General features: G+C 40.1%; 1 protein-coding gene across 1 annotated transcript in view; it reads left to right on the top strand.

Moving 5' to 3' along the window:
- The window catches only part of LOC122788883 (hyaluronan-binding protein 2-like), a 611,288-nt gene that overhangs the window by 464,843 nt on the left and 130,437 nt on the right, over positions 1-16,008 (top strand). Inside the window, exon 9 of the mRNA XM_044055827.1 lies at positions 10,749-10,971. Within this exon, the coding sequence (XP_043911762.1) occupies positions 10,749-10,971 (223 nt within the window). The remainder of the gene's footprint in view (positions 1-10,748; positions 10,972-16,008) is intronic.

Here is a 16,008-nt window from a genome sequence, read left to right as displayed (position 1 = left end):
CCTGTTGGCTTCCAAGGTTAACTGTCAGTAAAGCTCCCGGTTTTCTAAATGGGTTTCCCATGGGTCTCCTTTTGGATCTATAGGCAGTACCTCTATAACAAAAAAACTAATCTCTGCTCCTACACAGGTCTGAGTATGTTTGTGCAAAGCATTATTAATATACTTTTTTTTTTATGTCATACCTGTGCTCATACATTCTAGATTGAAATTTCCTTTCAGTCTTACCTATGTAATACGCCTCACATTTATCACATAGGGCTAAATAGATAATATCACTGGTGTTACAGTTGGCATAACCTATTGTCTTAATATGTTTGTCCCTACATTTTAAATAAACCATGTCCCCCAATTTAACATAAGGGCACTGAACACAACTACCACATTTGTATGTACCACTTTTACTAAAATTTAAGATGTTAAAGTGGGGTATTCATTTTCTAAAATATTTTGTATATTTCGACCCTTTCTGTAGATGCATTTAAATGGTTTCTCCAAAATAATATTCAAGTCTGATATGCTAGCAAACTTTTTCCATTCATTTTCAATAATGTTTCTAATAAGTTTTGCTTTCCCACCATAGGTAATAATCAAAGCACAATTGTAAGAGTTGTCTGCAGTGTCCACATTGTGATTGTTCTGGACAAAGTTAAGGTTGTCCTTACCTAGTATATGAGCAAACGTAGTTTTCCTAGCTTCCAACACTTCCATAAACACTTCCAACAGAAGACTTTCAGGGTATCCCCTAGCCTTGAATAAATCCCCAAGAAAATTACACTCATTGTGAAAGTCAGCATTATTAGAGGTAATTTTGCTTACATGAACAAACTGAACTTTGACAACACTTTGTTTCTGGTGAAATGGATGTGCACTAGTATAATATAGATATGAATTGGTAAAAGTCTCCTTTCTGTAAATCCCAGATTTAAATTTACTATTTATATATTAGTAATATTACTTATCAATTTTAAGTTTTGGTTTTAAATGATTTTAGCATGACACTTAGCATATTTAAACGTTTTTATGGTATTTTAGTAAATTATGATACCATGGTGTGTTCAAAATACATATTCTTGCATTGTTGTGAATTTGAAATGTGATTGGTTATCAATTAAGGATTTAGTAAATAAGGTCCTTTGTTTGTTGGTACGTTCATCTGATGACGTTACAGGATGAAAACACAGTGATTAAGTTAAAGCATTCGTATTCTATCAACTTTCTAAGGTTGTAGGAAAATATCCCACATTGTCCCCCTCCACAAAGGTGGGCCCTCCACAGAATTCACCAACTACCAACCCATAGCAATTCTGTCTCCTCTATCAAAATGACTTGAAAGATGCATTCACTCTCAGGTTCTAGGCTACCTCCTTGCTAATAACCTCCTATCTAACACACAGCATGGTTTCTGACCATACCACAGCACAACAACTGCCTTACTTGCTTTCACTAATACAATCCTTCAACATAAAAGCAATGGTTATTTCAGCTCTGCAACTTTCCTAGACCTATCTAAAGCATTCGACATGGTCTCTCATAAACAACTCATCACTGTCTTCAATACTCTATCCCTCTCTCAATCTGAGTCACAAACTGGTTACAGAGCTACCTGACTGACCGCCATCAATCCGTTGCTTGGCATAATGATATATCCCCCCAACTCCCTTTCTCAATAGGTGTTCCTCAAGGATTTATCCTTGGACCCTTACTCTTCTCCATACTCACTAATAATCTAGCCTCTGCTACCAAACAAGCCACTCTCATACGGTACGCAAATGATTCCACCATCATCTGCTTAACCCACTCCCTACCCGAACTTCAAAAGACCACACAGGAAGCCTTTTCCTCAGTTGAAACTTGGCTTTCAGATGTACAATCAATACTTAACCCAAACAAAACAAAACTGCTCATCTTCCAACCCAGCAAACACAATCTAAACACCCACCAATTTAATATTAAAGCCAAATGATAGCACCATTATCCCCCCAACAGATCACACCAAACTACTTGGAGTTGAAATTAACAATAACCTCAAGTTTGACATCCACATCTCATTAACCATAAAAAAGTACACAAAAATAGGAGCTTTATACAGAAATAAGCAATTCCTCACCAAAACAGCCCAGATTTCAGTTGCAAATAGCCACCTTATCTCCACCCTACTCTACGCCTCTCCAATATTTACCAACCTAAGGCAAAGTGAGTTAGGTAAACTCAAAGCTTACTACAACAAAATAGCAAGGTTTGCTACTGGCACAAACTACTGTAGCCACCACTGTACCTCACTTACTGAACTAGTCTGGCTAGAACTCCCTCACCTCCTTCAATGATACCAACTCTCACTTGCCCACAAATTACTAAATCCTCCTCTAAAAGTGCCCTCTACTCCAATCCTATCATACCGCCAGATCACTATGCTCAGGCAACAAAAATCAATTACAGGTAACTAAAACCAGGAACTCAGCAGGAGAAGCTCTCTTCTGCTACTCCATAGCAAAATTATAGAATACCCTTCCTCACACTATAACGTCTGTGTCATCATGCACTAACTTCAAAGCTGCTCTAAAATCTCATCTAAAAGAGCACTGGACATGCCCCTGTAACAAACCTCTCTAACATCTCCACCCCATCCTCTCTAATCCCTTTCTTCCACCCCTCTAACCACCTCGGATTGCAGCCAAATACATTGCTTGTAAACCTATATCTCAGCTGTAATCTTAGCTACTGTTATTCAAGGGTAATAGCTGCTAGCTCAGCTATTAAAATACTTGCTAGTCTTTATGGCACCAATGATATAAGTGTTGTACCATTTAACCAAATAATTTCATTTTGAACTATAACTGTTTACTACTATTGTTAAACAAAACCTTCCTATACTTCTTGTAACTTGTAATTAATTGTTGTTTTTATTGTGGAGCTTTTCTCCCCATGCCTCTGCTGAAAAAGGACCTGTGTCCAGTCGGATTTTTCCCAGTCAACAAATGTAATTAAATAAATAAATAAATAAATAAATAATATTTCCAGATTGTCCCTATTTGTACCACTTTTTTATGGCTTTGTCCAGATTCTTACTCTAAGAGGTTGAGAGGTATGAAACCACATACCATACCATATGCACACACACACACACCCACTCACACACACACACACACACACACACACACACACACACACACACACACACACACACTCACTTTAAAGAGAGAAATATTCTGGTTTCACATTTTATTAAATTGCAATGCCAACGCCAACACCCTGGAAGACATCCTCTCCTGGGCCTCCTCAAATATTAAACTGGAAACTTACATATTGGGTGATGTAAATATAGACTGGAACAAAATCAACAACCCTAACCCCACCATATCAATCAATCTATTTAACTACACTCAACTTAGTAACACCATCACTAGACCTAACAAAACCAACCCCCAGGCTCCATACTAGACTGGATCCTATTATCTCATCCCAGTAAAGACATGCAATCTGGTGTCATACCAGACCCATTAGGAGACCACCTCCCTGCCTTCACCCATCGAGCTTCCCTAACCCCCCCCCCCACACTCCCACCAGTTCATCTACATTCAGAACCTCTCTAACTTTAACCCTACTACTTTCTCTGATTTATTCAGGAATACCAATTGGAACCCCCTGAAAACTCTTCCATTAGATTAAGCCGCTTGACTTTTTCAATTCAACTTTCGTAAATGTCCTTAACTCCCTAGCTCCAGTAAGAACAAAAAGAGTAAAAACTAAGACCACCCCGTGGCTTACCAAAGACACCAAAAAGATTATGCTACAAAGAGATAAAACATGGAAAACATACCTACAAACTAAACAACCAGACATCTTACTTAAATACAAAAAGCTAAGAAACCTTGCCAAAAAACAAGTTATCAAAGATAAAAAGTCCTACTTGTCAAAATGCATACAAATCATGCAAAAAACCCCAAACAATTTTGGAGCTCTATCAACTCCCTCCTTAGGCCAGGTACTAAAAACAATATCTGCCCCAACACCAGCAAATCTGACCTTGAAATTGCCTCACTATTCAACACCTTCTTCACCACTTCTATTGCTGAGCTAACCAAGACTTTTACCAACAACAACCCTCAACCCCACCCCACCCAAACATCTTCTCCCCCCCCACTTCGAACTCAAACCCATCTCCACCTACCTAATAAATAAACTACTCTCTAAACTAAAGCCTTGCTCCAATGCCCCTGACAACATTCCCTCCTCCTCCTTAAAAATAGCCTCCAATGGTATTGCTCTCCCTATTAGCATCCTGATCAATAGATCCCTACTTGAATCCTATGTACCCAAACTATGGCGCTCTGCATATATTCTTCCACTTTACAAGGGTGGCAAAAACTGTAACATCGCTAATTTACTCCCCATAGCCATTCTTTCCCCTCTCTCTAAACTCCTTGAAAAATGCATCCACCTTCAGCTCTTGCCATTCCTTACCAAGCACCAGCTACTCTCTCCTACCCAACATGGCTTCCACCCAGGACATAGTACCAACACTGCCCTTCTCTCCTTCTTACATACTGTCAATTTAGCCCATGACTCCGGTAATTTAGTATCCGCAGTTCTGCTGGAATTATCTAAAGTTTTTGATACCATCTCCTTCACCCACCTTCTAAATCATCTGTCTAATCTCAATCTCTCCCACAAAACTCTCTCCTGGTTCACCAGCTATCTTTCCAACTGGTCCCATGCTGTCAAATGGGGCCAGGGCACCTCCACCTTCTGTCCTACCCCCACTGGAGTACCACAAGGATCCATACTTGGCCCAGTTCTATTCAACATCTTTATTAGCGACTTTCACAAGGCCATACCCAATACTAAAATTGTTCAATATGCAGACGATTCTACTTTGATCTGCTGTGCCTCCAACTTAACAGATCTCCAACTACTGAGACAAACAGCCTTCTCAACTACCGAAAACTGGATGCTCCAAAATCACCACTCATTAAATGCTAACAAAACTAAAATCCTTCTACTCTCTCCTTCTAAGTCCTCTCATATTGATAAGAACTCATTCCAAATAACCAGCCATAACAACTCCATTTTAGAGGTCATGCCCTCCGCCAAACTTCTTGGTGTAACCATTGATCAACACCTAAAATGTAATACTCATGTCCAGCTAAACATAAAGAAAACCCACATAAAACTCGGCCTACTTTATAGAAACAACCAATTCCTCTCTCCTGCTACCAGACTAAACCTCGCCACTACTTATCTTCTTCCCTTGCTACTGTATGGCACGCCTCTGCTTACTAATTTATCCTCCTCACTATCCTCCAAACTAGAAGTATGATACAATAAAATCTCCAAATCTTCCTCTCATCACTGTTCCTCCCTTCACTCATTAAATTGGCTTGAACTCCATAACCACCTTGACTTTCTCCAAATCACGACTGCCTATAGGCTACTATTCCAACCTACCAAGTGCCCCACACTATCCAATATCCTACAACCATATGCTCCCAATAGAACATTTAGATCTACCCACCAAAACCTAATCACCATCCATAAACCCAAGCGCCCAGCTGGTTAACTTCTGCTTTCCTTCACCTTAGCCAAAAAATGGAATGTTCTTCCCTCCACTCTTAGGACATGCGATAACCTCGAAAACTTTAAAACTATTCTTCATTCTCACCTTTACTCAAACAGGAAATGCAACTGTACTCTTCACCCTATACCTGTCAAGGTCTCCTCCACTTTTACTCCAGGCTAAACTCTCACCTACCTAACCTGGCTCATTTGTATTTTGTATAAATAACTATACTGTAAAATCTAGCCAAAAGGCCATTTGCCTATCTTTTACACCTAAACAAAATTGCAATTGTTTGTTTCTTTATGAATGCTACCTGTTTATTTGTCAGTAATGCAAAGTTTCTTAGTAATTATTCATGTAACTATGTATTGTCGGAGCTTTTCTCCCCGGGTCTCCACTGAAAATGGGCTCCCCGAGCCCAGTGGATCTCCCCAGTCATCAAACTGGAACAAATAAATAAATAACGCCATATGTTTTAATATTTTACATGGGAAAGGGGCTCCAGCTACCCTTATGTGGGGTGTATGGCTCCGTGTTCTCAATAACTTCACCTAACTGCAATCAAAGTGAAAAAACCATCACAGTGTTACAGTCAACTAACCATGTCAGCTATAACATGTTAGTGAACTGAGCTGCCAGTAACAAAGAACAGCTCCTGCAGCTGTTGACATAATGAACTGTCAATATAAACCTGAAACTATATATATATATATATATATATATATATATATATATATATATATATATATATATGTGTGTGTGTGTGTGTGTGTTTGTGTGTGTGTGTGTGTGTGTGTGTGTGTGTGTGTGTGTGTGTGTGTGTGCGTGTGTGTGTGTGTGTGTGTGTGTGTGTGTGTGTGTGTGTGTGTGTGTGTGTGTGTGTGTGTATGCACACACACACTCACTTTAAAGAGAGAAAGATTCTGGTTTCACATTTTATGAAATTGCAATGCCAATATCTTGAGTGTATTGACAGCATTGTCATTGCATTCTTTTTTTTGTATAAAATATTAATAAAATAGTGCTTATGTAAAAAGGAGATGTGTTTAAATGTCTGCAAAAATAATTGTATCTGTTGAAAACTTAAAATGAGTAATACTTGCTTTTAATGTACTACTTCTATGCTTACTATACACATGATAAAATTAAAATTTTAAATGTTTTCATCTGATAAGAAAATCACCAGGGACAAATACGAGCTCTGAAGATTTAGGAACAGTTAGGTTTTGGATACAATTTCCTTAACATGAAAAAAGTTTTCCAGCCATTGGTGTGTGTGTGTGTGTGTGTGTGTGTGTGTGTGTGTGTGTGTGTGTGTGTGTGTGTGTGTGTGTGTGTGTGTGCGCTTGTGTGTGTACATGCTTTTCAGGAAATGCATGAATTAGTAAAAAAAAGGAAGGGACTTGTCAGGTGCAAGTAGCAGAGGTTACCAAATTATCAAACCTTATTAAATGCATCTTACAAAGGTGGATGCGGTGGTGCAGTGGTTATCATTGCCAGCTCACAGCAAGAGGTTCTCTAGTATGATCCTTGGCTGGGGTGCTTTCTGTGTGGAGTCTGCATGTCCTCTCTGTGGTTGTGTGTGTTTCCTCCAGGTGCTCTGGTTTCTTCCTACATCCCAAAGACATGCCATAGGTGGATTAAACACTCTAAATTAGCCCTAGTTGTGAAAGTGTGCATGTGTGTGCCTTCTATGGAAGGTTGGGCATCAGGCTGGCAATTCGACACCATAAAACTCCACTGCCAATCATGAGCAGACAGGTGATCCGCTGTGGTGACCCCTAACCAGGAAAAGCCAGAAGAAGATTAAATGCATCTTACAAGCATGGCCTATATAGAGAATAATGCATTCTGGATATGAAGGTGGGAAGATGAGGATGTCCTCCTCATGAAAAAGTGTCACCACTGTTAGCTATGTATGACCAACACATTGCTTCAGCATTTTACATGCCACTTATCACATGGAGTACTTTTGCATTTCCCTTATCAGAGATGCATCTGATAGGCAAAATGGGTCACTATAATTCCACAAATTTTAACAAAGCCAGCTGAAGATACTAATTATAAACCACATTAAGCTTCTAACTCAAGATTTTGAAAATCAGCAAAATCTAGACATTGCATTATGTGAACTGAAAATATAAACAGGCTGTATAATAATAATTTAAAAACTTATTGCACATAAAAATAAATGTAACTTTCAAGATGCAAGAGAAGCTTTTGCAAATGGGGTCTATATTAGAACATCAAATGTTCTAACTATGTGAATGCTCTAAGGAGCAAAAATACAGACCTTGAAGTGCTTTTTTCGAGATCGCAGTACAGTGAAGATCAGAATATTTGCCCTTTCCTCACTGTAGTGTGATCTCGGAGTTGGAATATATATTTAATGGGGGTGTGGGGGCGATTATTTTAAGGTCCTGCATTTTCGCTCTTTAGAGAATTTGATATTTAGAACATTCAATGTTCTAATGTAGACCCTGCAAAATGCAACAGAGAACATCTGCCTCTGATCAAGTCAACCAAAGCCAGACAAATTAAAACCTGGCACCCAGGCAAGGGGTAACCATAAAGTATTCTGTGTTAGAAGCCTTAGAAACAATAACTAGCACTGTGCAGAGCTAATAAGTCAGTGATATCAAGTACTCAGACCTAGAGAACATAGCCAATCTAGCCCTATCCCCTCTTATGTTCCCAAGTCTCATAACTCTATATACCCCCCCCCCCCCGCTAATCTCCCATAAACATGCCCTCAATAAATTATCCAAGGCTAATGACACTGCTTCTATGGGTCTAGATATTGTATCTGGCTGCCTACTGCCCAGTCTGAAAAAGGACCTGTCAGACACCATACAGAGGTTGTTCATTGTCAGCTTCCAAACAGGCTTTATGCTGGATGAAATAAAGACAGTAACTGTCATCTCCTTACAGGTAGGTGGAGCTTCATTTGACCCGGGAAATTATAGACCTATAAATCTGACCAGCCTCATCTGTAAAGATATAGAGACTATCGCTGTGGAATTAATAAACAAGGACAGAGGTAACCTACAAACTCTCAACCCAAGCTAATCTGGATTTGTTAAGGGAAGATCCTGGCTACTTTCCTGGTTGACTTCTTCAAGAAGGTTACTGAAGCAATAGATGAGAGCAAATGAGTACACACTGCACATACAGACCTCACAAAGGTGTTTAACACAATCCCACACTCAGGTCTTGTAGGTAACTATCCTGACCGAATGCTAGTCCTTAGGTAAGTCATTTGAAAGCAAATTGTTTCACAAATAGAACCCAGGAAATTAGAGTGGGCTGCTCTAACTCCTCTAAAGGATATACCACTAGTGGTGTACTTCAGGGTCAGTTCTTGTGCCAGAATGCTTTGGCAATTACAATCCCACACTCAGGTCTTGTAGATAACTATCCTGACCAAATGCTAGTCCTTAGGTAACTCATTTGAAAGTAAATTGTTTTACAAAAAGAACCCAGGAAATTAGGGTGGGCTGCTCTAACTCCTCTAAAGGATTTATCACTAGTGGTGTACCCCAGGGTCAGTTATTGTGCCAGAACTCTTTGGCAATTATTTATCAGAGATCAGAGCTACTATTAAAGTTTTATAGTTGACCATGTTTACAGATAGCAGTAAAGCTATCATAATCTCCCCAGAAGATGCCAAGATCCTCCAAGAGGACCTTTACAAAAAACAATAGGCGTAGTCAAAACCAATGAATAAAACTGAATGCCAAGAAATGGATGACAGTATCCTTCAGCAAGCAAGAAGTTCCTTGCAACTGTCACACTGACAAAATACTGCTGAAAATTGATCCAATAGTTAGACACCTGTGAACCTATGTAGAAAGCAATCTGTCCTTTAATTGCCACATATCCACTATTGTAAAAAAGTGCTTTTTCATTGCATAGCTTATTACTAAGGGTATGGTGTCCAGGTCCAAATGTGTGATCATTCCACTGTATTCTGCACTCATTAGACAAATCACTGAATATAATGCCCCCTTCAATATGAACCTATCTAAACATTTGACACAACTTGAATGTCCACAATGTTTCTATGCTATGAAAATCAAGGGACTACGTCTTAGAAAACATGCAGATCTTCTCAAAACTTTGTCCCTCTTTCAATATTATACAGACTACTGAAGGGCAAGCTCTGCCTCACATATAGAACCTCAATTGACCCTATCCTGTCAGACGTGCTGCATATTCACAGAGGGGGCATAAACACCCACTCAATTAGTAGAACATGGTAGATGGATAAATATGTTTCACAGAGAATACCACTTTTTTTGCAACACATAATGCAAAATACTTCTCTTACACTATTCATATGCAATCTGGATAACAGATGAGTAGCCACAAATTCAGTACTGGTTTAATACTCTTCTCAATCAAGGATGGGAACAATAGGTAAATATTCCACTTATCTCTGCATTATTTGTGCTTAAAATATAAGGGTTAAAAACTTCATGGGAATGTATGGCTAGGATTTTAAGGATCCTCACAGTTCAACAGCACAGTATTCTAACCCTTTGCTCATTTATATCTTTCCTTAAAGATGATATAGTTGAGTTGGGTTCAGTTATGTGTGTCATGGCATCTGCCTGAGCTGCTTCTAACTTGAAATCATTCTACTAGTCTAAGAGATGTAAAATGGCTGTTAGCTGACTCACCTTTTCCAGAAGGGGGAAAGTCCACTGTGAAGCCAGATCAGAGCTTTTGGCAGGTAATCGCAGAGCGAGTATAACCATGTTGTTGAGTGTTTATATGAGGGGATGCAAATATGTAATCTCTGTGATTTTTCTATAACAACACTGAGTTAGGAAAATTATTGGGCACGGTACATAAATAGTACACTGCATGAGGGTAGATTGGGATCTGCTGATCACATCTTCTTCTCATGTAAAGAATGTATGGGTGATAGGAAATGAACAGAGCCTTAACCATCCTATGGTCAGAGGAGAATATAAGAAAAAAATAATTAAAATATAATTTCATATCCACAGACTCTTGTTTGTAACATTTTTCTGAGCTATACCAGTTTATCTTTTCACTCAATTAGCAAAATGTAAATAAATAAATAAATAAATTTGAAATGAACCACTTAAGCTAGTATGCTTATTTACACTAAATCATGCAAAATGCTTTATTTATTATTTATGTTTTTATATCACACTTTCAGAACCTCCAAAGAAACCACAGCCAGAGGATTCTACATGTGGGAAACCAGAGATTAAAGAGAGTTTCAAGAGAATTTATGGTGGAATTAAGTCAACTGCTGGAAAGCATCCTTGGCAAGCATCTCTACAGATCAAACAAAGTTCTAACCTAACCACAGAAGGGCACTTCTGTGGTGGAACCTTAATTGAAAAATGTTGGGTTTTGACTGCTGGCCATTGTATTTTGTAAGTATGTGCTGTATGGTGCTATGAGATTTTCTTTTATTTTTCAGATATTTTATTAACTATCAAACTAATTTAAAGCAGTAACAAATATCAACAATTCAAAATATAATACATAGAACAACTATAATAACTATATAAAATGTATACCTAAATGTGTACCAGTAATTAAAATCTAAATTACAAACACATATTAGAATCAATTGTAATTACTATTTCAAATGAATCAATTGATTGACTTAGTGTTTCTATCAGTTGTTGTATTTTGGCCCATGAGTTGGAGACAATCATTGAAGAAGATCTTAGCTTTTCAATTTTAGATTCTTTAGAAGATACCATTCTAAGTAAAGTGATGACGTCTTTAAAATGTAGAGATTGACAATTTCCATTTTTTCATGATGGCCTTTCTGGCTGCTGCTAAGATATCCATAAACAGTAATATTGGTCTTTCATCAAGAAACATGGAATTGGAGAATTAAAAAAATTAAATCTCTAGAGAATAAAAATGTATCTGTACATACAGCTTGAAGAAAAGTATCAGTTTTTCCCAATATAAAGATGAACTTGAACAGTCACATAAAATGTGCTTACAAACTGATTTACAATTTTCATTATACCTCAAATAACCTATATTATACGTTTATTATTTTTTGACTGATTGAGATGCAGTAAAGCATCCATTTAAACATTTCCAAGTAAACACTTTCCAGGAATGAACTACAGAAGTACTACCTACTCCCCAGGATTCATTAAACCCTACATGGAGTGTAGGAATAGTGCAACAGCTGCTGCACAGAATATGGCTGCCGAGCGATTCAGTAAAGGGCTCCCGGAACATGCACGAGCGCTCTTACACTATTCCTACACAGACATCAATGCTTAATGCTAATAACCTCATTTGCTGGTACAAACCATGCAAATGAGGTGAATTAGTGATTCAGCAAGCAGGCATGTGTCCATGCAGGAATAGTGTTAGAAGCAGAAATGTGTTCAGTTACTAGCTGAACATATTTCTGCTAATTAGAAAACAGAGGCATGACAGCTCGAAATAAAACATGTATTATATTTAGTATGCATGCCAATGGCCAAATATATGGCAATTGGCATGATAAATAGTTTTAATTTTTTAAAATAAAACTTTTTTTGGCTGATTTCAGCTGTTTAAGCATAGGGCAGCTGCGTGCAAATGGGATTGTGCCGAAAATAAAAAATAGGGGAAAAATCAATTTTTACAGAAATCTCCATTTTGCCATTATAGTCAATGGCATGAAGAATAAAAACAATACCAGGGAATAGCGGTTGCTAAGGGGAAAGGCCCAGTGTAAGTGTGGCAACTATGGAGTAAGGCAGTGGTGTATGCAAATGGGGGGATTTACACTGAATCACAAATTTCTTCTGTCAGACTGCACCTAACCATGTAGGTGTTCTAACACCACCGTGTAGACAGCAAGAATAACTAACATGAAAAGGGGGTGTGTCATGCTTGCTGTAAGCACATTAGAGGTCAGTGGCCCATGTTTGCCCTTAGATAAGCACAGCTAAGGAATAGTGTGTGTCTGAGGCTGTTCTGTCTTATTCCATGAAATGCAGAGCATTTTTGCGTCCAGGGAAGTTCCAGTCATGCTTAAAAGTGTTTACTTTTGCTAAACAGGTGTGCACAGCATGCACCAGGTCTAAAACAAAAAAAAAAAAAATAAAAAACAGGAATAGCAGAACTGTTTACATTTGAGCACCGGGTATGCACGGCAGGCATCAGGGCTTAAACGGGGAGGAAATGAGAAGGGGAAACAGCAGAAGGAAGGCAATCAAGGAGAACTACCATAGCTGGCAGGTGGAATGTATCAGAATCAGCCAATTACGCAGGCAGCAACCCACCAGACATCTATAAACTATGCAAACACCTTTCAGTCTGGTTTTTCCTACAAACTCTACACCATTGGTATACACATTCGGGGGAATTTTAAACTGACAAAACTAACATAACATGTTAGGGGCTGCTGTGGTTTTGATCTATCAGTACATGTTAGAGACTGAGGGTGGTGAGGAGGATAATGCTGACAACCAACTCAGACCGAGGAGGAGGAGGAGAGAGGTCAGACTCAGGGTAACCTACCAGGGACTACATGATCTGAAGATAGTAGCCTGCTACAGGGTGGACAGAGACATACTTCAGCAACTTGTTGAGCTGTGCCAACCTCACCTCAGACCCAGAACCAAAAGACGGAAACCCATCCCAGTGGATACCAAGGTATGTGTAGCCTTAAGAATACTAGCTACAGGTACTTTCCGAAGACCAACTGGGGATATCATGGGTATCTCACAGGCATCTGTTTCCAGGATACTCCACCAGTTCCTGGATGCCATGCGACCACATGCTGCTGAGCACATTTACTTCCCCAGCACCCATAAGGAGAGGACCAGCAATATGTGTTTCTTCTACTGTGTAGCAGAATGCCCGGAGGTACTGGGTACCATAGACTGCACACACATCCACATCAAAGCACCACCCGGTAACCAGGTTAGGGTCTACCTAAGCTGCAAGGGGTTCCACTCCATCAACTGCCAGGTGATGTGCGATGCCCATGGCATCATCATGAATGTGTGTGCTGGCAGCACTGGAAGCTATCATAACTTCCACATCTGGTATTCGTCACATCTGTACCAGGCGTTTGCCAGTGGGGAATCCCATATGGCCATCTGGTGGGGGATGCTGGCTATGCACTAGAGCTCTGCCTGATGACACCCATCAGAAATGCACACACACCCACACAAGAATGCCATAATGAGGCACACACACAAACCAGGATCATTACAGAGCATGTGTGTGGGATGCTCAAATCACAGCTCCACTGACTTGACATATTTGGTGGAGCCTTGCAGTACTCTCCAGCCACATGTGCACACATGTTTATAGTATGTGCCATGCTACACAATATGATATGCTTACTCCCACTTACTCCTGACTACACCCGCACTAATCCCTTTAAAAAAAAGGGGTTATAGGAAAGTGGTGAGAAAGGGGCATGCAGAGGGGAAAACAATATGAAAGGTAGTTAGGGGTGTGCAGGATGAGTGTAGGGAATGTCTATAGCTGTCCATTTGTAATACAGCAACAGCTATGCATTTATATGGAATTTGGAGGTGAATTTGGACAGTCAAACCCCAGAGAGAGGGGTGAGGACAACAGAAATGTGTTGTCAAGCCAATTGGACTGAATTACATGTGTCCAGTGGACATCTGTGGGAAATGGACAGCTAGGTATGGGGTGATAATTCTTTTGGGGACAGATGCCCTTTTTTTTTTGTTAAGGTGAGAGTGGGGTGTTGGGGATGGACTGTAGGTAGGTCTGTGGAGGTAAGTTGGGTTGGGAGACAGACAAGACCGACAATACAGGGTGGTGTATAACACATATGGGGATAAACACTTTGGATAGGGAGGTTGTTTGGGAATCAGGGGCCCATGAGCCCCCATATGGATACAGTGGGACTGATATCCCCACCTGCAGGCAGTGATGACTGCACCTTTGCAGCCCTGACAGTAGCTGTGCTGGGGGCTGGACAGGAGGGGCAGCCTGCTCCTAAGGTGCACCTGGCAGCCCTCCATCTGGCGCTGCTGGCCACCCAACTCAGAGTAGATGACACTGCACATTATACCCCAGAACTGACAAAAGATGATGGGCTCATCTCCGCGTCCACACCCAGGTGGTGCAGGTCCTGCAGAAGTTGAAATTCCAGGGTGGGTCCCAGATGTGCTGGGGCCCAGAGCCATGGCCAGATGGGGTGGAACAGGTGGATCTGCTGGGATCGGCCTTCCCAAATGTGTTATGGTGTTAAGGTTTTCCAAGATATATTGCTTAGTCATGAACAAAACATTTCAAGATTACTTTTAAAGGCATGCATGGGTGTTCAAATTAACCCAAAACAACAGATGTGAAACAGTTGCATAGCAAATAGAACACATGCATAACTGGAACAACAGTAAGCATTGTAACAGCATGCCAGTAACAATGACAGCAACAGGCTGCCAACAATGGTATTTTAACAAGGTATGTTAACATGTAAGCAATTAATGATATGAACAATAATGGAACACATATTCCCAACATTAGGTTTGGTAAAAACATGCCCGTACTATATATGATTAATAATTAGTGATGCATATGAGGGGTGTGGGGAGAGAAGAAAAGTACATTAACAACTGCATAGGCTTCTATTTTTACAACAGTACTTCTCAGTACTGTAGAGGTCTGCCCTCACTTGACATCTGCTTATGGCCTACCTATGACATATCCGTATTTGTGAGGTGGGCCATGTAGACGGCCTTCCGTACAATGGTGCGCTCACGGTGGGAAGCTGCCAGGTTGCTACCAACCTCAGTGTTCAAGTTGCCTCACACCTGATTGCATGCTCAGTACATTATTACTATCATACTTAGTGTGGAGGACATCTGCCACAGCAGGGGGAATGATGCTTCTTCTGGCATTATATTTGCAGTAATGCTTCTTGTACTGGTCAGTAATTGGGTAAGTTCCTCTTGGGTGATGATCACATCAGTAGAGGAATGTAAGACAGTGAGCAGCTTGCAAGCATCCATATACCTGGCCAGTCACAACCACTGCTTTTGTCCTGTACCTCAGATACATATATCTCAAACAGTGGAGTCCTCAAGACCAATCCTTAGGGTACACCGTTGTGGATGAATCTACTAATTGAGGTGGGTTCTACTACTTTGACTGCATGGGTACTATCATTGGGCCAGTTAGCTGCCCATCTGGTAACCTACAGGTTGATGCCTAGCTGTGTAGGTGTATGTATCCTGTCCACCTGGGGATTAGTGCGTGAGTATTGGGCTAGGTGAAGGTAGGCATTGTTCACCATTTTCCCCTAATCCCTGTGTTTGTTGACCACTGCAGAGAGGTCGATCAGATTTAACAGGCCTGATTTCCCTTTGACAATACCATGGTGTGTGGGCCCAGGCATTTTGATGTTGCCGATGTCCTTGTTCATAATGTCCTTGATATTGCCTTCCATACCATGCAGA

The sequence above is a fragment of the Protopterus annectens genome, chromosome 14.part0 (genome assembly GCF_019279795.1).
Source record: "Protopterus annectens isolate FY-2018-M chromosome 14.part0, PAN1.0, whole genome shotgun sequence".
Lineage (NCBI taxonomy): Eukaryota > Metazoa > Chordata > Ceratodontiformes > Protopteridae > Protopterus > Protopterus annectens.
The sequence above is the reverse complement of the archived record's forward strand: the minus strand, read 5'-3'. Positions and strand labels throughout refer to the sequence as shown.